The following is a 24,882-nucleotide window of genomic DNA, read 5'->3' as shown; positions in this document are numbered from 1 at the left end:
ATATAATAAAATTAAATATTTCCCCTATAGCCAAATGCACTGAATCATCAGAACATGGCTGCATCAGAGTTCATAGCTGCTTAGCATACAGCCTTGATGCCCATGGTCTCTCTCTGATGCAAAAAAAAAAACAACAACAAAAAACCCATCTTTTTTTGTCCATGAAGGCAAAGACATCCATCTGGACACCTTCACAGACCCTCGTTAAAATGTACAGTCAGCTGCTTCTGTCTTCATGAAATGTGCAGTGAAAACACGCAGTTCCCATTTATACAGTTGCTGACGGAGCGTCTTGCTATGGCCTGACCTTGAACTGGAGTATTGTGGGACCTAAAGCGTTTTATCTTAATTGACAGGCCCTCTGCTTTCTGCTGGGACCACCCAGTGCACGGGTCTCCCCGGAAGTTCAGCTAGCGGCTAGCACGTTTGGCCATATGGTGTCAGAAGACACTAACCAGATGCATCAACAGTGAACAGCAAGATTTACAATAACATTTCCATGTTTAGGCAAACAGGACTGTTGGATTGACAGAATTACTATAGAATTCTATTATGGGGCTTCTACAGGCCTTGGGTGAATTAGGCTTATTCAAACCCTTTGTCTGTAATGTACCCTTTTGCCCATTTTCAGTGATACCAAAATCTATTTCATAAGTCTTTTACCTTAAAGCTAGTGAGGCTTTTATCTTATAACAGTAACTAACTAACCCAAACTAAGGCAAATGTGCTGTTGTTCGGTGCCAGTGTCGGTGACTGAAGTAGCTACTGCACTGGGTTTTGTGTGGTTGCAGCCACCTACTTAAGCTATTATTCGTATGTGGGATTTAGCACTGCCCTTGACTAAATTGACTCTCATGGGAATGTTTTATGTGGCACTGATCCCTGAAATGATTCCTTTGGCATCAACAGCACAGACAGGCCAATACCTATATATGTATTTCTGCTTGAGCTAAACTGTAATACAATACCTATATCAGTCACACAAGCACAGTACAGTACAATGGTGCAGAAACAGAATTTCTCAGCCACACAAAACACATTCTAGCGAGAAGTCAGTTCTAAGCTTTAGATTTAAATTCAACACTAGGAAAATTAGACACTTTAGTTCTCTGACCTTTTATGGTATAGTTTCATGAACTATGAACTGGTCTTCAGCGTCTTAGTTTTCTAAAAGACTGATGGCTTTCAGAACCCTTTAAAAGTGCTGTGTGTATTTAGTTTCATTTAAAGCATCGTGACTCCCTCTCTTGTGCCCTGAAATGGCGCTCTGACTCTCGTCTGTCTTTCACTCTCTCTTGTTTTCCGTGTCTCTTTCTCTGCTTTTCTCTTGCTCTTTCTCTCTCTCACACTCTCTCCCTTTGTCTAAATCTCTCTCTGTCTGCCTGTCTTTCACAATACTCACGAGGAGCTCTTGGGCAGAGACGACATGCAGGAGAATCAAGCATCTCGTGGTTGCCATAGTAACCAAAATCCAACTAGAGATTTTTATACCAAAGTAGTCAAAAACCAGTTCAATACTCAAATTCAAACTCAAATGTTACTATTTTGTAATTGGACAAGTATACAATCTTGTGTACTTTGTAATTGATAGTATTCATTTTCTGCTAATAGTATGAGATATTAGATTCCAGTTAACTGGATTTATGTTCATATGGTGAATTATCACTGTATTTATTGTTTCAGACGTGCTTTACTAACCTCAGATTAAAAGTACAACATATTCCTACTCTTTGTAGGATGTCAGTATTTACCCATTAGCACTGGGCCACACAGTTTAGCTTTTAAGTCTTAGCTCACTGCAGGCCTCTGATTTTATAACAGTTAATTATTTTGATTGCATAGCTCCAAGCCTCACGGATTCTTGCACAAGAGAAAGAAAAAGAAATACAATTTTGCCATCTGAGTTTAGAGGCGTGGTGTACATGTAAATCTGATTGTGTGTACTGCTGGCCATCTTATATCGCTCATGAAGTTAACTGGATCTTTGGTATATGAGCTGAGCCTACTGGCTTTCTTTCCTCCTTTATTGTACTCTATGATCAAAGGGTCACATCAAAGGGAAGATCAAAAAGAGGGGAGCTAGGTGTATTCATGTTGGTCATTTTCTTCCAACAACTCAACCATCAACTGAGTCATGACTAAATAAGATTTTCAGTATGTCATTTTCCCGCCACACTTAGTGTACGCAATCAGCACCATGCTGTCCATAGTGACAACATACTTGATTCAGACATTACTGTAGAACTAATGAGTCAAGGGCTTCAGCTGGTCTGGTAATTACAGCAGTTACCTGAAGTTCTTGTATTACACTGTAATAAAGCACACCATAAATAATATGGTCAAAAGAATACACACACAGGCATAGATTACAATACCCATATATGTTTAACTTGCCATGCACATTAGCTATAAATGGAATGCTAGTAAACTGGTTTATAAAGACAGAAAAAAATCTGTCTAAATGGCTCTGCAGGTTGAAAGAGTGCATGGACATTGTGTATACTACACCTACACCACTTACAGCATCTATGTCTGCCTTTGCCTCCTCAGAGAGTGTCCCGGGTGACCTAAAGGATCCGTTTTACACGGACCAGTATGAACAGGAGCACTTGAAGCCGCCCGTGGGCGCTCTGCTGTTGTCCGCAGAACTGTACAGCCGTGCTGGGAGTCTGATCCTGAAGAGTGATGCGGCCAAGCCCCTCCTCGGCCACGATGCCATCATCCAGGCCTTGGCTCAGAAAGGCCTCTACGTTACTGACCAGGAGCGACTGGTCACCGAGAGAGACCTGTGCAAGAGACCCATTCAGATGGTAAGGGACCCGGTTTACATTGCATTTGTTCTCATTGGGTGCATGGAATCTGTTCAGGGTCCTGCACAATGCTTCCCCAAAGCCTCCTTTGTTTGCACTGTATTGCATTGTATTGCATTGCACTGTATTACCCAGAGAAGCAGTCTATATTCATTACAGTACAGTCTCTGATTTAAAAGTAGGAATCTATTGGATGATATAGTGATGCAAACATCTCAAGCTTCCTCGTGCTTTCATCAGTGATGTCCTCCAGAATGTTGAATGGATCAAGGCAGTTATCCTTTTGATTCTAGAAAGTGATGGTTTTGGTTGTTAGGAAACTGGTAAGATTGGTGTTAGATTTCACATTTGACACCAACATGCACGTGAATTCCGAACACCACGTGAGTAGCAAATGGATAGGATTACATAATCTGAGTTAGATTAGTATTGTGTTGCAATCTTCTTGCTACAAATATTTGTATATATTTATATACAAATATTTATCAGCATGTTTGGTTCTTTTACACCCCCCCCCCCCAAGTAACTGCCATTTATTGCAACTTCTTTTTCATGTCTTCAGTGCCGTCTCACAGTGATGTGGTTGAGCTCCCACTGATAGCCATATTGTTGTCTTCTATTATTCCATAGGTGGGAGGGGGGATTTGTTGTGAGGGTTATGCCCTGTTGATTCATAATTACCCTCGTTTGCTTTGCCTCTCTCCCTCTTTCATCTCAGCACAAACAGCAGATCCCTCTCTCTCTCTCTCTCTCTCTCTGTAGTCATCAGAGGTTTCTTGGACAACGTGAATGCCTTGGAATTAGAAATGATTTATATTTATTCAATTTTATTAGACATGTTCACATGTCTGTCCTTTGTCAGAATTTAAAGTTCATATTTAAATATATACCATATATTTAAAAATATACCATATTCATTTGTGGTAGTGGGACAGTAGGTCCAGGTCACATTATTTGTTTTTGCTTAGTTTTTATTCAGGCTTCCCATAATAGACATAAGTTTGGTTTAGTGAGGTTGTGTGCTATATCCATTGCAATTGGTGTACCGACATATTCAAAATAATTCTGGGTTCTGAATGTGCACAGAAGTTTATACACTAATAATGTGTTGAGTACATAAGCATTAATTAGGGTAGGTAGAGCTGCAGAATTGCTGAGACTGTCAAGCTTTGTGTTGTCTGTCCACACCAGAACTCCTTGCCGCCCCACACAGTATACGTTTCAGCCTTTGGAAATATGTGTCCGAATGTCAGCAATCATGTAAATATATTCGCCTTCCTAGTAGTCAAGGTTCCCTATAGTTGGCAAATATTGTATTATCAAACTAATCTCCCCTGTTCATTAGATTTGTGTGTCAGCATCTGGAATGCTATAAGTTATGAAAAGGTGTTGGTTAGGAGCATTGCTAAGTATGTCAGAAAGCTCACTAGGACGTGCTGATGCTAGCTCCTACCTGAGGCTCACCATCTGCACCGAAGTGACTGTGACTACTTGACCTGTACCTCTAATTGAAAATACTTAGTTAGCATGGTGAGGCTAACTAAGTATTTTCAATTAGAGGTACAGGTCAATCAGTCTTTCTCTGTGTTAGCGTGTCAGTCGAAGTCGGTGGGTTTGTGGTGTGTGGCAGTCATTCAGGGATGGTCAGATGTCAGGGTTCGTGAGCTGTACTACGAGGTTGTGCAGCATCACCGTTTCCCTGCGGTCCTGTCCGTCTGTGGTTAAACAGGCGAGTTAATACATCCCTTTGAATAAGCATTAGCATTAGTACTTGTCATAACATACTTTTCTAAGAAAACATAGAGAATGCCTCTCTGCATATAAATTATTATTAGGTAAAAATAATTATTATTCTAAAGTTTGTCTCTGTCTATTATTGGAACTAAAAGAAGAAGGAAGAAAAGTCTTTAAAAGCTGTCTTGCTTCATTAATTATATGGAAAAACTAGGTTGACAAAGCTTTAAGAAATGATTTGGATATAACAGGCAATGTGAATATGACTGCAGCACTTTAAGGCAAGTGATATATACCCTATGGACAGGATTTTGTCAAGAGGAAAATGACATTTTACATTGAGCATGTATAACCTGGAGCTCTGTACCCTAATGCCATCTGTGTGTCATCTGTCTCTCTGTTTCTCTGTTGAACGGTCTGCTCACCCCTTTCAGTCTTTCTATGCACTGTTCTTTTTCTCCTTCAGTTCTCTCCCTTGTTTTCTCTATCATGGAACGACACGTCCAAAGAATTTTGCTGGTGTCTGCAGTTTCCTCCCATTTACACAATCTCATTACACCCTGGCACAAGAATACGCACATAAACACACCCTGTGTATCACACCCTCTCTCACTCACACAAGTCCGTAGGCATGTCAGACCTAGAAATAATCTCACTGTTCCTCCCTGCCAAACCTGAACAGTATTAATTGCTTTAACATTCACTATGAGAATTGAGACATATAGAATTGCAGAAAAACATGCAGAATCAACATGAAAAGGTCTTGGGTGAAACTCAAGCATTGAGCGTTTGCATTAAGAACTGAGAGGACAGCATTTTAATTCTAAGTGAAACAGGAGGTTTTGCAGTAGTATTATAGTAGATACTGTATAAATATATGTCATTTTGGTATGGTGTCAAGGCGAGTGCGTGCTGGTGTCATTCCACGTTGTCTGCCATGACACACACGAGATGGTGGTGGTGTGAGGTGTGTGGGCTCGACCAGGTCCAGTGTGAGAGGTGGATGCTCATACGCTCTATTAATTGTGTATCGCAGAGGTGTGAAATCTTTCTGCCAAAACGGAGTCATGTGCACCAGACTCCATATTGTTACATCTGCCTCCTTTCCTCGTCATGAGCAAGCATTTAAATGCTAATTACATTTCTTCCAATGCGCTAACTGATATGGAAGTGGCATGTAATTTGCATTAATTAAGAAAATGTACTTTGCGTTAGTGCGTTAGTTTGGGTGCTAGTGTGGACGAGTGAGTATCTGTACGTGAGTGAATAATTTAATTTAATTTAATTGCTGATAATTTTTGTAGTATTCAAGCCAAAAATGTTAAAAGGGTCTTTGTTTCTGCTGACTATATGGTGTAGATGAAGATTGCAGAGTCTACAGGACTGAGCCACTCTAATGATTACATACAGGTTTTATTCAAAATTAATGAATATGCAGAAAGCACAACAGATTTTGTTAAATTTTTTGTATTAGTGTTATTCATGAAACCTGGTAAATAAAGCATAAACTACTGAAAATATCCAGTTAATATACAAAGAGTGCTGAAAAGGTCTGATGTTAAGAAAAACATTAACATCTAATAACATGCTGGTGTTAAAGGATGCCTGTGTAAGATTTGAGTTTCCTGACAGTACCTGATCTATCTCTAGTTCTTGTTTCTGAGTACACATATCACTGCTTCCTGTTTCTTGGTTTCTTGGCTATTGGTAGTGTATGATCTGGCCTTTGCAGGACTGGGTAATTTTTAGTCCAGAAGGCTCCTATGGGATTCCGTTTGTCCTCATTATCATAAGATGCTGTACGTTCTCTGTCTGGCGTGGGTGACTCGTCAGTGACTCAGTCTACTTTCGATCAGCCGTTCGTACGGTTGTTGTTTTGTTGCTGTTGCTGTTGCTGCTGTGACAGTGATCCATCCAGATGACTGAAGATCTGAGTCTCATGACATTTCGACAGATTTTGCTGAAGGGTGGGGGTGGGGGTGGGGGGGGTTGGCGTGTTGTCTTTTGAACTCCAGGCTGGAATATGTTACTGTCCCCACAAAAGAACACTGCAGAGATGCAGGCGGTTCAGTGGCTTTACCCCGCGGTCTCCCATCCTGTATTACAGATGCAAACAGCGGCTGGCATCAGAAACAGGGATGGACAGGGACGATGCCGAGTGATTCATAGAGCCGCCAGGACAGCTAGCGATTATGAATAATAGATCACAGCAGAGTGAATTTATTGAGAACATGAACAAAAATGGCAGTTTGTCAAAGGACTGTATAGCAGTGGTGTGTGTGTGTGTGTATGTGTTTTTTTAGTTTTTTGATATATATTTGAATAATATATTTCGTCTGTTTCATTTAATCATGTCAGCAGGATCTGCATGTTAAAGTTTTTGTATATGAGACTAAACATATAAATACACAATAGAGGTGTTGCTTTTCCTATATAGGGCATGTAAACTAGGGCAGGGATTAATTGGGAGTAAAAAAAAACCACCAGATTCTTGTAGGGAGTCTGGAGCACCAAGCAATGCTAAAGCAAAATGAATGAAACTGTAACATTTGACTTTAGATTTTGTGAGAAGCATTTGTATGATGAACTAGCAAATTTTGGTTTGGATCTTCCGTAGGCTACAATAGCACAGGCAGCAGTACCTGTATGATATACCGGTATGTTGTGCCTGTGTGAACTATTGTATATGATGTAAGATACGTTCCTGTGTGATGTATGACATGTAACTGTGTGAACTTTTGTATGATGAACTAATGTAGCTTGACCTAGGATAGAACAATGTCTAGGCCTAATACGCTCTGAAACATTTTTTAATCATTTTTTATTTGTAAATATTTGTGTGTGTGTGTGTGTGTGTGTGTGCGCACATATGCAAAAAAACTTACTCATAGAATGCAGTTGATAGCTAGCTGGGGTAAACATAAAGGTTAAAGGAGTCAGTGTTGAGTAGTCTATAATGGAGACGGTATAATGGCACGTGCTCTTTACCTACTGAGGGCAGTTAAATCAGACAGGCTGGTTTTCTGAATGCTGTGTTTAGTTCTAAGATGATGGTAAGTAAGTGATCAGATCGCCATGTACATCATATTATTGTGACGCTCGGGCTGTCCCGAAGGATGAGACACGGAATCCTCTTGGACTGACGTCACTTTTGTTTATTTTAAGTATTGCGCAACAGCGCACGAGCAACATAAACTGGTCTCACACACACACAACGTGTAAACTTAGACAACGACGAGCACAGCGCGAGCGCACATTAAATAGGCAAGACACATTAGCCCCACGTGATCACGAGACGATTCACAGGTGAGACTTATTAATCACACAACAAAACCATAACCACGTATATACACTGACGCAGACAAAGCACGTGGACAACGTTTACACACGCCCAAAAGGGAGGGGCCGGGGTCCTCAACGTGACAATTATAATAATAGGGAAACTAGAACAGTAAAAATATAGCTCAGTATATTAATTTCTATGGTAAAATAGGATTGTCCAACCAATATAAATTAATCACAGAACAAGTCTGCAGTTAGTCTTGGCAGATAGCCTACTGCATACTGCATACTATGGAAGTTTTTCTTTATCAATATTCAAATGAAAATGTAATACGTATTTGCATTTACATGTTCCACTCATACAAGCAACTTTGAGCTCAAAATTCAAATTCAAATGCAATAATTCCATTTACATTTGCAATGTGATAGACGTCTATTCATATTTCATTTACACATACATTTTGATGCTTTATTTGTGTCTTTATTGAAATGAAAATGTATTTCCCATTTGAATTATCAAATTCATGTGATCATGCAAAGGTTGTATCAAAATTATAATTAAAATGCTATTCGCTTAATATGCTTAGCATTTCATGATAACACGTTTGAAACGTAATTTTCAACCTCACCACCACGCGAAAAAGATGTCAATATTCAAACGTTAATGGAGAAATAGCGCCTATGTTTGCACTAACATTACGATACCAACAGCGCTCAAACTGTGTCAAAATGCATTTTGAAAGTGCAATCCGAGCAGATTGCGTTTTCATTTCCATGGTCTTCCACTATAGTCAAATTATAGTCAAATTAGATTCCACGGCTTCACTTTATTCAGCCAATCAGGTTCCACAGCTTTCCACATCGGGCAGCCAATCAGGACTGGACTACAGCAAGCGCAGCAATACAGGCGAGCTTGTTTTAGACATGGTCGCAGAAGCGCTCATTAGATTAATTCAAAGGGTAGCAGACGAGTCCTTATGGTGAATTTACACTACATTAGTGTGAAATGTTAATCGATCAAGTGGCAGACATCTCTGCCTTATTTGGCGCTGATGTGACTGTTATTGCCAAATTGAGCGCTGTGGCAGAGCAACTGTGTGCCTCAAACTACGGCGGTACAACGGCCGACCTCCGTGAATATGGTGTTAAATTAGGGACAAATGTTTTGTTCATTTGAAAATGAGATCTGAAACTGAAAGTTATAGTGTTGAGCCTGAACATCGAAAAATACCACAATCGATTCAAAATAAAAATAAGTGAAGCAAATGTTTTTTCAGTTTAAATACAATTTTGATTCAATTCTGTATTTATTTTGAATCAATTATTTTTTTTCAAGTTTCAGGTTGCTGTATATTTTGATATTTGAGGTTTAATGTATTTCAGATTTCAGACTTTTTTTTTCAGATTCAGATCTTATTTTTTTGAGTTTCGGATCTTTTTTTTCACTTTCACATTTTTTTTTCAAGTTTCGAAGCTGTTTTTTTCAGTTTCAGATCTTCTTTTCAGTTCAGACTTTTGTCCCCGATCTAACGTGAGGGGCGTGGTATTAACAGATAAGGGCGTGGCCAAACGAGTGACAGCACAGCAAATCATTCCTGAGAGCCTTCCACAATGTTGCCTGATCAAAAAATGACAGGCTTTTACACTTTATATTGAAATAAATGCAGCAATGAAAGAGTCCTGTTAAGCGAGACTGTCTGGAAAGGATTTATGTTAATAGCTTAGATACACTGTGATGATTGCAGACTAATGTTTCCAGCTTTGCACCCAGCACTTCGCGCTCGTCACTGTTTTGAACGCAGCGCGGTGACTCCATACGCCTGCCTCTGCTGACAGACATCTAAAGACTCTTGGGTGACTCTGCGTATCGGCCACTCGTTTAAAATCATCCCGACGAGCTCCGAATCACCATTTGTTGAAATGAAGATTGTTCATAACTTTTGTTTGAAAATTATGTTGAGTGAAATACTAGCCGACATCCAGCTAGACAGCTCTATATTACTAGTTCAGAATACTGTTTAGCGATAACGTCGAATTAAGATTATAGGAGGGTACGTGAATCTACAGTGGTAGACTGTTAACGACAGCACTAAATTTAAAGGGTTTATTATTATAGATGTATGGTTATCAGTGAATGTTCCTACACGCCATCAGCGTCATTTAAACCTCTGCGAGTGAGTGGCATCACATTTAGTATTTGTGCAATTTGTAGTATATTTCGCTTTGTATTGGTTTCTATTGTTAGTCTAGATTACGTCTGTTACGACCCCACGATGTCATGGGTCTAGATTTGGGGTGTGTGGGGTAGTAGCATGTGCGTAGTGGACAAGATGAAATTAAAGAAGAACGCGAAAACCAGACGAATACGTAAGAAAACTCTTTACTGCAGAGTGGTAATGGGTATAAGCCTTTTCTACGCAGCAAAACACTGAACAGACACGTACGTACAAAAATACACGATTAATAACCAAGGAAATAAAAACCAACCAAGGAAAGGAGCAGTAGACGGCACCAAAGAAAATAAACAAACAAAATATACTACACTGAGTTAACAAAGCAAGACTCACACCTTACTAACATAAAGAAAATATATCTACGACGATAATCTCAAACAAATATACATACACGCTGCCCGCCTCTATACTGGTGTTTCTTACATAATATCTCTGCATGGGTGTCTATATAAGTGTGCACATGCTACTACGTTCTTACTCCATGGTGGCGATTTTCACAACACTATTCATGACAATTCATGACAAAAGCCATCGCACAAACCCTCACCTCTCGCATGAGAATCATGAGCTACAGTTTCTCAAAAGTCACACACACAACCATAAAGGCAGTAAATGCTCGCGTCGCCTCCCGGCAACTTCCAGCAACTCCGTCATGCAGATTATGAAGCCGAAGATCCGCCCCCTCATCCAAATCACGATCTTCGATTGGCCGACAGAATCCACCCGTAACCAGGCAATCTATCTGTTAAACCAAAACTAACCGAAAGAGAAAACAACCTCCCCAAAATCCACAGTTCACGTAACACCGCAGCATCAGCCATCAACCACCGAGCGGCTACTGCCACTCATTGTCTACCACTAATCTAAACTCGACATTATCGTTAAAGAGTATGTGTTCTGTATGAGAGTATGTGGTGTGTGCATGGGCAGTGGCGTGCACAGACATTTTGGGGGGCAAGTGCTGGGGGGGGCACTTTTTAGCGCATGTGGAACAATTCATTATTTAAAAATTACAAGCGCATGTTGAATGAAATTTGACTTTTATTAGTAACATTCTCTAAACGTGAGTTTTCAATGGAAAAAGTCACACCGCCAACTGATAAAATCCATATCCAATATTAACTATATACAGTCATTGTTAAGTCCTTCAGTTAACTTCTGTTTATCCTCCACTGTCTGCGGGCCTTGATGCATATATTTTGCAATTATTAAATCAATATAGGCCTACAATTAAGACAGTAAAAAGACCAAAAAGTAGGAGAAGGAGTTATAGGCTACTGACTGTTGTCATTACACGAATGCAGATGGGCATTTTTCACAGGTAATGGGGAACTTCCCGTTTCTTCTTTCACAAACGTTTAGATTATTGCAACAGTCTCCTAGCTGGATGCTCTGGTAAATCGATAAACAAACTCCAGCTGGTTCAGAACGCAGCAGCACGAGTTTTAACAAAAACTAAAAAATTTGATCACATTAGTCCCGTACTATCGTCATTACACTGGCTGCCAATTAGATTCCGTATTGACTCTAAAATACTTTTATTAACATATAAAACGCTGCATGGCTTAGCTCCAGACTATCTTAGTGAACTTATTGAACAATATAACCCAGTGCGTTCACTTCGCTCGCAGGACGCAGGGTTATTAACTGTTCCTAGGATCAAAAGGATCACAGCAGGTGGAAAAGCCTTTTCTTTTAAAGCTCCACAATTGTGGAATAATCTTCCTGCCTCTATTCGGGACTCAGACACAGTATCAATGTTTAAAACTCGATTAAAGACTCATCTGTTTAGTTTGGCCTTTGATTAATCTGTTACATAGTTACTATATCTCGTATCTTTTCTCCGAGGTTCACCTTGAGAGTATATTGCAGTCGGAGCCTACAATACCAGCATCGCTGCTCCGACATGGAATGAAAGCCTGGCGTTCATCAACAGACATTTACAGTGACAATATCAAAACCCAGAACTTTCATTTTTACCTTTACTTAGTCTGATTGTGTGATTTGTGTGTGACTTGTGTATTTGTCTGTATTTTGTGTAATTTGTGTGTTAACGGGCCGCCCAATGGAGGATGGGTTCCCTTTTGAGTCTTGGTTCTCCCGAGGTTTCTTCCTATTCCCCACCATCATAGGGAGTTTTTCCTCGCCACTGTCGCCTTTGGCTTGCTCATTAGGGTTCTGGACCCATAGTATTGTTAACCTTTTAAATCCTGTAAAGCGCTTTGTGACAACATGTGTTGTGAAAAGCGCTATACAAATAAACTTTGATTTGATTTGAGCTCCAAACTACGAGTTCAGGATGCTGTTTAACGATTATGTCGGGAGCCGCTCGGCTGACAATCTAGACTAACAATAGAAACCAATACAAAGCGAAATATACTACAAATTGCACAAATACTAAATGTGATGCCACTCGCTCGCAGAGGTTTAAATGACGCTGATGGCGTGTAGGAACATTCACTGATAACCATACATCTATAATAATAAACCCTTTAAATTTAGTGCTGTCGTTAACAGTCTACCACTGTAGATTCACGTACCCTCCTATAATCTTAATTCGACGTTATCGCTAAACAGTATTCTGAACTAGTAATATAGAGCTGTCTAGCTGGATGTCGGCTAGTATTTCACTCAACATAATTTTCAAACAAAAGTTATGAACCATCTTCATTTCAACAAATGGTGATTCGGAGCTCGTCGGGATGATTTTAAACGAGTGGCCAATACGCAGAGTCACCCAAGAGTCTTTAGATGTCTGTCAGCAGAGGCAGGCGTATGGAGTCACCGCGCTGCGTTCAAAACAGTGACGAGCGCGAAGTGCTGGGTGCAAAGCTGGAAACATTAGTCTGCAATCATCACAGTGTATCTAAGCTATTAACATAAATCCTTTCCAGACAGTCTCGCTTAACAGGACTCTTTCATTGCTGCATTTATTTCAATATAAAGTGTAAAAGCCTGTCATTTTTTGATCAGGCAACATTGTGGAAGGCTCTCAGGAATGATTTGCTGTGCTGTCACTCGTTTGGCCACGCCCCTATCTGTTAATACCACGCCCCTCACGTTAGATCGGGGACAAAAGTCTGAACTGAAAAGAAGATCTGAAACTGAAAAAAACAGCTTCGAAACTTGAAAAAAAAATGTGAAAGTGAAAAAAAAGATCCGAAACTCAAAAAAATAAGATCTGAATCTGAAAAAAAAAAGTCTGAAATCTGAAATACATTAAACCTCAAATATCAAAATATACAGCAACCTGAAACTTGAAAAAAAATAATTGATTCAAAATAAATACAGAATTGAATCAAAATTGTATTTAAACTGAAAAAACATTTGCTTCACTTATTTTTATTTTGAATCGATTGTGGTATTTTTCGATGTTCAGGCTCAACACTATAACTTTCAGTTTCAGATCTCATTTTCAAATGAACAAAACATTTGTCCCTAATTTAACACCATACGTGAAGCGTCTCGTGTGATCAGAAACAGAAAACCATTTCTGCTCGTTAATGCTGGTTTATTTAAATAAACATTTGTGCTGTCGTATTTTTAAAGTTATAAAGCGGTAATGCCTCGATGAGTGATGTTATCCAGAATCCCCCAGCGTCCCTGTTTAGTGTGGTTAATGCCACAGACGCGGCATGATTACCTGAACCCGCAGGTAATCCTCTACCAAGCCTTGATCTGTAACTTGTAATCATGACGCGAGCAGAAATTTTAGAAGCGAGCAAAAAACTGAAACGCGTGTTGAAAACAGGGAAGTGAGATCACTTAACAGCGCTCGGTTTTCTTGATTTTGCGTGCTCAGTGTGCCTGACTTGCTTGATTTAATCTTATCTTTGCGCTCTCATATTAAAGACCGTAATCTCACTCCATACTACACCTTGTGGGTTCATAGATTGTCCTTGTTTGAGTCGAGTGGTCCTTATGTTTTCATGCCTTGGTAAGTCCTTAGTATAAGCTTCCGTTGTCTACGTTTCATGCCTTTCCCTAGTCTCAGACTATACCTTTGGGGTTCATAGATTGTGTTTGTTTAATCGAGTGTTCAGTGTATGTTTTTATTCTTTGGTCTGTCTTTCGTACGAGTTCTTTTCCTCTACGTTATAGTTTGCCTAGGTCTCAAACTACATGTCAGACTACATGCCCGGTTCACACTACACGATTTTAGGCTGGTTTTTCAGTCGCCGACAGTTTTTTTTTTGTAGATCGCCGACAGAAACCTGTGGTCGGAGGCAAATCGGCGATCACTCGTCGGTCGCTCAGTCGTGTAGTGTGAACTGCTGAAAGACGCTCGCCGAGCCATCGCCGACTCATCGCAGACGACTGGCAGATATCTAGCATGTTTAATATCTAGCAGTCGGCGACTGAGAGTCAGCAGCAGCATCTAGCTACAGCCAATGGGAACAGCGTCTAACTACAGCCAATGGGAACAGCGTCTAGCTACAGCCAATGGGAACGCGGAGAGAGAACCGCGGCACCGCTGAAGATATCTCTAAATAATGTAAAAAACTTTCAAGAATACTTTCAAAACAGTAACCCAGCAAACACACAAAATCCTCACCTTTCTTACAACTTTACTACAACACTGTGTTTAAGTTATTGTGACAGCACTGGAGAAATAGTGCGATTGATTATATTTATGTTCACTGCAACGGAGAGATGAAATAATTCTGGCAACTTGGGACTATGGAGTGTTTAAACGGTAAAAAAACAATAATACTAACGAAAATGTGGAGTACATGTACATTGTTTTTTTCTTTACGTGGTGTTGCTGGTTCTCGTGAGAGTTTCGTTTTCGTGTTCTCGTGTTTTTGGATGGCATCCAGATGAGTCGGCGATTCCCCAGTCGTGTAATTCGTGAGCCCGCGTCGCCGATCAGTCATGTAGTGTGAAAGCCACAACCAGAGGCGGTCTTTGCATAGAGGCGTTGCTAGGCAATTGCCTTGGGCCCCTCCCACTGTAGGGCCCCCTGTCTAGCTAAAGCCAGGTTCACACTACACGACTTTTCAGTCATCAGGTTTTTGTGCCGTTCGCACTACACGACTGGTTGTGCTGTAATCGCGAGTCTTTCAGTTGTTGTGGCTTTCACACTACATGACTGATCGGCGACGCGGGCTCACGAATTACACGACTGGGGAATCGCCGACTCATCTGGCTGCCGTCCAAAAACACGAGAACACGAAAACGAAACTCTCGCGAGAACCAGCAACACCACGAAGAAGATAAAAACAATGTACATGTGCTCCACATTTTCGTTATTATTATTATTTTTTTTTACCGTTTAACCACTCCATAGTCCCAAATTGCCAGAATTATTTCATCTCTCCGTTGCAGTGAACATAGATATAGTCAATCGCACTATTTCTCCAGTGCTGTCACAATAACTTAAACACAGTGTTGTAGTAAAGTTGTATGAAGCTAGACGCTGCAGTTGACTCACAGTCGCCGACTGCTAGATATTAAACATGCTAGATATCTGCCGGTCGTCTGCGATGAGTTGGCGACCACTCGGCGACGGCTCAGCGAGCGTCCTTCAGCAGTTCACACTACACTGAGCGAGCGCCGAATGATCCCCGATTTGCCTCTGACCACAGTTTCTGTCGGCGATCTACAAAAACAGTCGGCGACTGAAAAACCAGCCTAAAATCGTGTAGTGTGTACCTGAACTTATTTCTCGCATATTAATGTTGATGGGCCCCCTAGCTAAATTCGCCTTGAGCCCCCAAATTGCTAAGTCCGCCACTGGCCACAACAACTGAAAGACTCGCGATTACAGCACAACCAGTCGTGTAGTGCGAACGGCACAAAAACCTGACGACTGAAAAGTCGTGTAGCGTGAACCTGGCATTAGGGATCATAAAGCAAGACCAAAAACCACCTGTACTGCTGAGCCAGAGCCAGAAACTATATGGCTCTGTGCTGAGCGTGCTTTAGTCCCGTCCTGATTGGCTCCCTGAGGTGGAAAGGGGAACCCGATTGGCTGAATAAAGTGGAGGGCTGTGGAATCTGATTGGAAGGCTGATGGGATCTAATTTGACTATAATTTGACTATAGTGGAAGACCATGGAAATGAAAATGCAATCTGCTCGGATTGCATTTTCAAGATGCATTTTGACACAGTTTGAGCGCTGTTGGTATCGTAATGTTATTGCAAACAAGGGTGGCGCTATTTCTCCATTAACGTTTGAATATTGACATCTTTTTAACCTGGTGGTGAGGTTGAAAATTACGTTTCAAACGTGTTATCACGAAATGCAAAGCATATTAAGCGAATAGCATTTTAATTATAATTTTGATACAACCTTTGCATGATCACATGAACTTGTTAATTCAAATCGGGAAATACATTTTCATTTCAATAAAGACACATAAATAAAGCATCAAAATGTATGTTTAAATGAAATATGAATAGACGTCTATCAAATTACAAATGTAAATGGAATTATTGCATTTGAATTTGAATTTTGAGCTCAAAGTTGCTTGTAAGAGTGGAACATGTAAATGCGTATTACATTTTCATTTGAATATTGACACAGAAAAACTTCCATAGTATACTGCTTACCTCATTCAGTATAGGTAATGTATACCGCATGCTGGTTCCACAAGAAATATGCAGTGTGTTATGTAGTATGTGACAAAAGTAAACCATACTATGGGGTTAGGTGTTAGGGTTAGGGGTAGGGTTAGGTGTTAGGGTTAGGGGTAGGGTTAAGTCCCACACACTTGCATGATGAGATGGCCAATAGAAATTGAGTTTTGATGACAAAATTACAAAAAGCATGAATGCTCAAAAAATCCTGTAACTGCATTTGTTGTTTGTTCTTTTTAGTTCATTGGATGGGACACCCACCTGTAGACACACCTCTGTTCCACAAATAATTGACAAACCAATGCAGTATAATACCATATAAATACTGACCTACTTCCTGTACAGACAGAGGTAGACTGACCTCAACTCAATTACCATGAAGTCCAGCTTAAAATGGATTGTTTATCTTCATTGTTGTGCCTGATTATTACAAATGGTGGCTGTACTCAAGAAAAACATAATGCGTCTTTATGAATCCCAGACTGTCGTTAAGAGCCTTCTCCTTCTCCGTGGCTCTACCATCACACTGTGAGAGGCGTATGGAGGCTGTGAGCCTCTTAAAGGGCCAGCGCTCTCAGAAACAGGCCGCATGTTTTATATCGACAGGCTGAATAAAGAGGCAAAGACTCTGCTGCTGTGTGGGACGCAGGGACCCCAGTCTGCCCCTCCCCTCTCCCCGCTGTTCACACACGCGCCGTTGCCACGGCAACAGCCTGTAAAGGCAGCCGGCTGGTGGTGATGATTGTGGTGTGTGTGTGTGTGTGTGTGTGTGTGTGTGTGTGTGTGTGTGTGTGTGTGTGTGTGTGTGTGTGTGTGTGTGTGTGTGTGCGCGTGTGTGCATACACTGCATGTATGAGATGTGCGACGCTGTGTGTGTGTGGTGCATGTGCTCATGTGCTGTCAGGGTGGATATCTGAAATGCTGAATACAAGCAGGACCAGTTCCTTCTCTCTTACTCTACCCAAACTGGAGAGTTGACATTTCTACCTAGCAAAATCGTTCTATTCACTTGAAGCAATGTCAGCACTCAGGGCTCTGCAGCACTGTGGACAGTGGCATAAATCATATTTGTAGTTGCTTACATGAAATTTTCTGCAGCCTTGCAGTCAACCAGGCAGACCGGCATATGGTGCACTCCGTACCACAGCAGGCATGCCATATCTACCTTTTGTACTTCGTCCAAAATATTTCTCCACAGTATTAAAATGTCTGTTAGACGGCTGATAGAACGGCCTGATGGCAGACTACATGGGTTGGTTTGTGCAACTGTTTGGTTGTTGGATTTTTTTGTCTAAACTAGAGCACCTTGCTGTTCTTTCTCTGGAGAATTTCAGGTGATGTTCTGTATATTATGATTAGTTAATAGAAGCCTTTGTGCTTTTTTCAGCACCTGTGCCTGGTTTGTGTACAGTGCACTCTGTGAACTGTCTGAAGGAACGAACCAGCTCTTCTATAAACTGCATCTGTCCATTTTTGGAAAATTTGCCTATAGGCTCAACATACACCCACTCACCTTAGTTCATATAATAGTTCAGAGTTCGAACAAAGCCTTTACCGAATAAAACCTTTGGAAGAAATACTCTTTTATCCAGAGGGATAGATCTAATGTCTAAATAACAAGTTAACTACCTTAATAACATGTAGAAATGCCCAATTCTTTGTCTCTTCATGTACCATATCTTGCTAACAGTTCTAGTTTTATTGACATTGTGTACACATACACAATGTAGTGGCCGACACCAGAGAGAGGCGTGGACTAGAAATATCAACAAACACTCACGTGCTCGGCATCGCATACTACTGACAGGTAGGGCACCGCAACACCCAGAATTACATTCAGTGGTGCTAACAACAACTCTTTAGTCAGAAAATACTACAAAGTGCACTCCTGAGACCAGTGCCACCATTGCATGCATCTGTTCTTGCTGCGGTAATCAAGCTCCAAACAAGGAACTGAACTTATACAATTTTATATGCAAAGATAAAATCATGAAAAGATTTCATTGTTTGATACAAAATTCTAACTTAACACACAGCTGGGTGTGTTTAAAATTTCTATTATTCGCTGTTGCAATTTTGGGTTTGCCTATTTTTGTTCAGCAGATTTCATTTGATAGCAAATTATAGGCTGATTTTTTCAGTTCACATTTGATGTAATGTTGGCTAACGTAGCAGTAATGTAGCACTGTGGAGTCAAACGAGCGCATTCTTACACAGGGATGTACACAGTGGTACACAGGGATGTACACAGTAGTTTACACAGGGATGTATACAGTGGTGTGCACAGGGATGTAAAGAGTGGTGTACACAGGGATGTACACAGTGGTATACAGGGATGTACACAGTAGTTTACACAGGGATGTACACAGTGGTGTGCACAGGGATGTAAAGAGTGGTGTACACAGGGATGTACACAGTGGTATACACAGGGATGTATAGAGTGGTGTACACAGTAGGGATGCACCAATTCCGATATTAATATCTGTATCGGTCCCGATATTAGAAAAAATTCTAGATTGGGTATCGGTGACAATGTGACCGATCCATAAAAACAGATCTATTCAGTCTAATTCTATGCTTGTAACGCTTTCCGGAGTTAGTTCAACCTTAAATATCCACTCTGTCCCGGATAGAAGTGAACTTGGACAGTTAATAGGCGAGTGAAACACGAAGGACACAGAGGAGAGGTGAACCACTGACTCGTACTCGCGCTGGTGGTATTACACTTAGTTCGTTTATTTGCTGGTTGACCAAAATAAACCTGGGCTCCAGCACTACTTGACTGTTCATACATGAACTGGTGAGTTGTCCAAAGCTCAATGAATGCGTTACAGAAATGAAATAAAGATAAAATAAAGAGCAGTGGTCTGAGTCGGTCTACGCGCACTCAACTCGCTCCCTTAAAGAGACAGTACACATAATTCTGGCCGTTACATGCTTTGTGCTCTGCGTGAGGTCTGCGCTAGCAAACTAGCCGCATAGGTATTGCTGTTTCTCTTATTTCATCTCCTTATTTATTTTAAATTATATTTAGAATTCTTGAATAGGGCTGCCACAAACGATTATTTTTATAGTCGACTAATCACCGATTAATTTTTATGATTAGTCGACTAATCGGATCGTGCGTTAATTGAATATAAAACATAAAGCTTATCACACTAGAATGCAACTGCTATTATATAATCATCATTAGATTTCAGCTAAAAATAAAAACAATTAAGATCATAGTTCATTAAACCTTTAATGAAATATGCAGCTTGTTGCAACAAACAATTATTAAAATAAGTATAAGGCACTGGCTTAAACAACGCAAAAATAAATATATTAATAAAGAAAATTTTTTTTTTTAGGTTTTTCTTTCTTTCATTTGTCTCTGGCATCAAACGTAGCTACATTTTAAATCAAATTAGGTAGGTACCTGAAACTAAGGAATTATTCACAAAAATAAATGCACAAATGCGTGCTAAGGCTAAAGAAACAAATCGCCATCACTAATGTTAACTTTTACAGCTACCACGATAAGTAAGTACAAAGTTAACGCTCCATTTACGGTAACTTTAGCAGCTAGCGATTTAGATTACAGAGACGACGGTTCCTCTTCATCATTGTCACAATCAGCCACAACGTGCTTTAGGTGCTCGTACATCGCGGTTGTGCTGCCATGGAAGGCAAGTTCTGCCTTGCAGATATTGCACGCGTTTCGGAACGCGGCTACGGAAAATGATCCCACACTTTTGAGTCCCATAGCCGGGTAGCCATGATACCAGTCTGTATAACGTCCTGGGATGTCGTCCACTGTCTACCCCGGTTTCCACTACTGCACATGTGCGTTAGGGACAGAAAGGCAGACGCAACAGTGGAAACTGCCGCAGCAGTTTGGAGAGAAAAAAAAACACAACGCATCGACTATTAAATTAGTCGTCGACTATTTTAATAGTCGACATAATCGTGACTAGTCGACTAATCATGGCAGCCCTATTCTTGAACCATTTCAAAGGTTTCTTGCAGTTTATTTTTTTCATATTTGACCAAAGTTGTGAACCTATTGTTTTTGTCTGTTTCAGGTTCTTTGGTATTATTTATTTTACATTCAATGTTATATTCATAATTGCACTGACTGAACAAATGCAAGTTGTGTTGTTTTTACATGTTTTTATGTGTGTTTTAAGTGTGCTATACTGGTACAGAGTTTTCAACAAACTTGTAATTCAGTATGTCTGTAAAAAAATGTTTTAAGTCGATTCAGCACTGTTTTACTCTATCAGATCGGATCGGCCGATACTAAGCCTCAGATATCTGAATCGGTGCATCCCTAGTACACAGTGGTGTACACAGTGGTGTACACAGGGATGTACACAGTCCCCCTGTGACACTGGCATGGGTGGCCAAAGTGCTGTGAAGTACTGTGGTTTGATGATAAACCAGCTTAAATGCACCAAACATTGCTGGACTCTGGCCCTTTCAGTAGTTTAAAAACTCCCATCAAATGGGTTTTAAAGGGTAGTTAAAACATGGAAAACATGGGTATAAACCCAGAGCAGCATTACAGAGTGTGCATTATGTTATTTTAAGATACACCTTTCTGTTCAGAAGATTACTGCTATTTCCTTCGGCTTGAATGCATAGACGATGAATCAGAGATTAATTCGGACTGCAAGTCTATCTCTACCTGTAGTGGCATAAATTGAGTAAAGTGGACATTCTGTACTGCATGACAACATGAGAGGATCATTAGCAAGCAGCCCTTAGCTTCTCAAAGCTCAGTGATCTTATCCCTATTAAATCTCAACCGAAGTATTTTTTTGTGTCTGTATTTATCAATCTTTCTGTTTTGGAGACATTTCACTTTGATTTCACTACATTTTAAGATCCCACTGTCTCTAGTTTGTGTATTTCAAGTAGTGTTTACTTGGTCTTTACCTTGTCTTTACTGTGATAATCTAAAGTGGGGGAAAATGGAATGTCTAAATGTATTTAGACATTATTTGGCACACAGTACTTCTTAAAAGGAATTGTTTGTTAAAATAATCTAAAAGAATACCTCGAAGTATAACTCCCAGTACTTTTAGTTTTGATACCAAGGTATATTTAAAAATAGAGGAATTTAGGAGAGTATCTCTCCTTTCACTCAAGTACATAAACTGTGTTTTATTCATCACTGATGTTTGAGTAGTATTTTTGACACATGGGATCACATTTCATAATGATATAATGAGTAGCCTATGTATGGTAGACTACAGACATGAGATTTCTTGCATGTAAGAGATGGTTTCATTTGCAGCATGGTTATTGATTCCCCATCTGAATCCACAAAGCGTACTTTATTTCAGTGCTAGCATGAGTAAATATGTTAAAAGTTATTACAGTAACCAAAATTAATCTTTAGATGATGGAATGATCTGCTCCAGAATCTTCTTTTCACCGTTAAACATCAGTTTCAGTAAGACAGAAAATACCAAAATCTGGTGTCTGATTCAATTGCCTCTATATTATCCCTTAATACTAGTTTCTTTGTTCGGGGGGTGTTAATTATAGGAGGCATAGTAGCAGAGTTACATTTGGGTGAAAACCACTGATATTGGCTCTTGTCTGCAAAGGCAAGAAACAGCTCACCTCCGAGCTGGGACAACCTGGTATCAGATCCACTCATAATGCAGTTGACATGATGCTCAGCTGTGTACATCTCAGCCCCAGACTCCCCTTAGAGCAGCAGAGCATCTCGGTAAACCCCTCCCATGTCCTATAATCCCACCCCCATGCACACAGACATACAAACACACACCACTCTATTAACCCTCCCCCAAGAAGACAGTGACCCAGAGTAATAAAGAAGACTTATTTCGTTTCATTTAGCTCCAGCTTGTTTTTAGCAAAATGGAATCAATAACCCCCTTAAACCTCATTCGCTCAACATGTCAGCCCCCCCAAACCAACCTCCTGGGATACTTGAAAGATATGCCCAGCAATGACTGCTGTGGAATTAGCTAATGAGTTGTCGAGCTTCACAGTTTAAACTAATACATTCAGGACAATATTGGAGGTTGTGCATTGGGATGTCATGGATTCCTGGAAGGGCTGTGGGGCAGGGTGGGTTTGAGGTGTCAGCAGGTTAAAGTCACGTGTAATCTGCCCTCTGCCCACGTTACAATGGGAAATTCACAGTTAGCTTGTTAGCTGTACACTAAACCCGAAATAGTTTAGATTTGATTAGATCTCTTGCCCTTCAAGTTAAAGTGAAGGGAAAATGTATTAATGAATCTAGTGCACTTAAATATCTTCTAATGCACTTCTAAATATCTTCATTTCACTTTTCACTGAAGAACCTTATGTTTAGGTCTGAAGAGCAAAGTGGTTCATCACTGAACACTTTCAGTTCAGTCCATACACTGTGGCTCTGTTCGAAATAGCCTACTACATACTGGATACTGCATACTGGACTCAGTATATACTGGATACTGCATACTGGTCCTCGTAGTAGTATGCAGTACAGTTTCCAGTATGCGACAAAAGCAAAGCACACTACGGTGTCACGTGAACGTAGCGTTGCATGATGGGATGCAGTACACCACGAAGATAGCTCTGTTCACGTACTGGAATATTTTGCGGAAGTAGTAGGTCATCTGGGTATGTTTCGCGTACTGGAAATTTTCATTTTGGTCACATACTGCATACTGCATACTGATTTGGGGCTCGATCAGTATGCCAATAGTATGTAGTAGGCTATTTCGAACACAGCCCCAAATGACAATCCATGTATTCCTTTATCCTCCTTTATCACTTTGCAAGGAAATAAATAAAAGGGGTTTGTCTGTTGGTTTGTTATTGTTGTTTTGTTGGACATATTGGATTTTGGAACAGAGGATAAAAGTCAACAACATTCTCTTGTGTGAGCTTTATCTTATATAGGCAATTTCCTGTCAGCTCACATTCTCGGTTTTCTTTTATGAGGGGATGATGTACAGTGAGACACACTGAAGTGAATGAGTACATGTCTCCATGCTGAAGTGGTAGGAGCAGACCGGTCTCCGAGATTATCTCTATTTGGGTCGGGCAACAGGGGGCAGACACAGCTGTTTCCAGGGCAACTACCCCAGGGGGATACTGCCAACTGTAACAAGCAATATGTTGTATATGGTGAGAGATGGGCCAGACTTGCTGAATATGTGACCAATTAGAGACCTCCTCTGACGTATACGTCTTGGTTCCTGGTTGTAGAGTGCCCACCTGGCCATGATTGACACACTGATGATGGCCTACACTGTGGAGACGGTGAGCGTGGAGAAGGTGGTGATGTGTATGAAGCAGTATTCTATGGACTACGCCGATGGAGACGTACCGTATGACACAGAGGATGCAGTCACAAGCTGGATGAATAAGGTAGCCATTGCTGACCTCAAGTCCTCCTCACCAGGTTCTAAATGGTTCTAAATTACAATAGTCCCTTTATCAGTCCTAATCATAATAACTAGTCTGGTTTAACATCCGTACAATGAATGAGCTTGAACCAGAAGGCCAAAAACACATTTCTTTTAAACTTCCCTACAATAATTACAGTTAAAATACTTGGTTGGCATTTGCCATTTGAGTTGGGATCTCTGTGACCTGCCTAAGGGGTGTCCCTTCTGGGCCTGGACTGTTTACATTCCTTTGCAGGTCAGCTGTGCTGCTACAGTGCATGCACACTGTGCCACACACACACACACACACACACACACACACACACACACACACACACACACACACACACGCAAGCATTCATGTACCCAAGTCTGCCATTTCAACATTAGAAAAACAAAGACTTAACCTCATTAATTGATTTAATAGATTTTAATTGGTGCACTCAATATGGGTATTTAATAGATTTAAGAGCTTTGTAATAGATTATCACATTACTAAGTTGCCAGACAGAGACCAGAGATTTAAGCTTTAAATGCCCTGTCAGCAAAACATCAGAAGATCACGGCATTCATCTTGTCAAAGTTTGGACAGATCTTATTTATATGCACTTTTTACCACTGTGATTGAATACTGGGCTGAGTTTTACTCTCTCATTAAAAAGGTCAACGAGTACTTGAAGGAGATCATCATGCAGGAGCAAAGCAGGAAGGAGGCGCAGAATGAAGAGCCGGTTGAAAGCCCGAAGGTGAGTGTGTGGCTCTCTACCTGCTCTGTCTGATCTTAGTCTGATCTCCATCTGATCTCAGTCTGATCTCAATGGGGAAATGTCAGATGAAATCTT

General features: G+C 40.5%; 1 protein-coding gene across 9 annotated transcripts in view; it reads left to right on the top strand.

The window, feature by feature from the left end:
• camsap2a (calmodulin regulated spectrin-associated protein family, member 2a) overlaps window positions 1-24,882 on the top strand; it is a 41,944-nt gene that overhangs the window by 968 nt on the left and 16,094 nt on the right. For all 9 annotated transcript variants that reach the window (XM_077024241.1, XM_077024240.1, XM_077024235.1 and 6 more), the window contains exons 2-4: window positions 2,551-2,810; window positions 23,859-24,020; window positions 24,703-24,786. In XM_077024241.1, the coding sequence (XP_076880356.1) occupies window positions 2,551-2,810; window positions 23,859-24,020; window positions 24,703-24,786 (506 nt within the window). The remainder of the gene's footprint in view (window positions 1-2,550; window positions 2,811-23,858; window positions 24,021-24,702; window positions 24,787-24,882) is intronic.

Source organism: Brachyhypopomus gauderio, chromosome 12 (genome assembly GCF_052324685.1).
Source record: "Brachyhypopomus gauderio isolate BG-103 chromosome 12, BGAUD_0.2, whole genome shotgun sequence".
Classification (NCBI taxonomy): Eukaryota; Metazoa; Chordata; class Actinopteri; order Gymnotiformes; family Hypopomidae; genus Brachyhypopomus; species Brachyhypopomus gauderio.
Note: the sequence above shows the minus strand (reverse complement) of the source record. Positions and strands in the feature narration are given on the sequence as shown.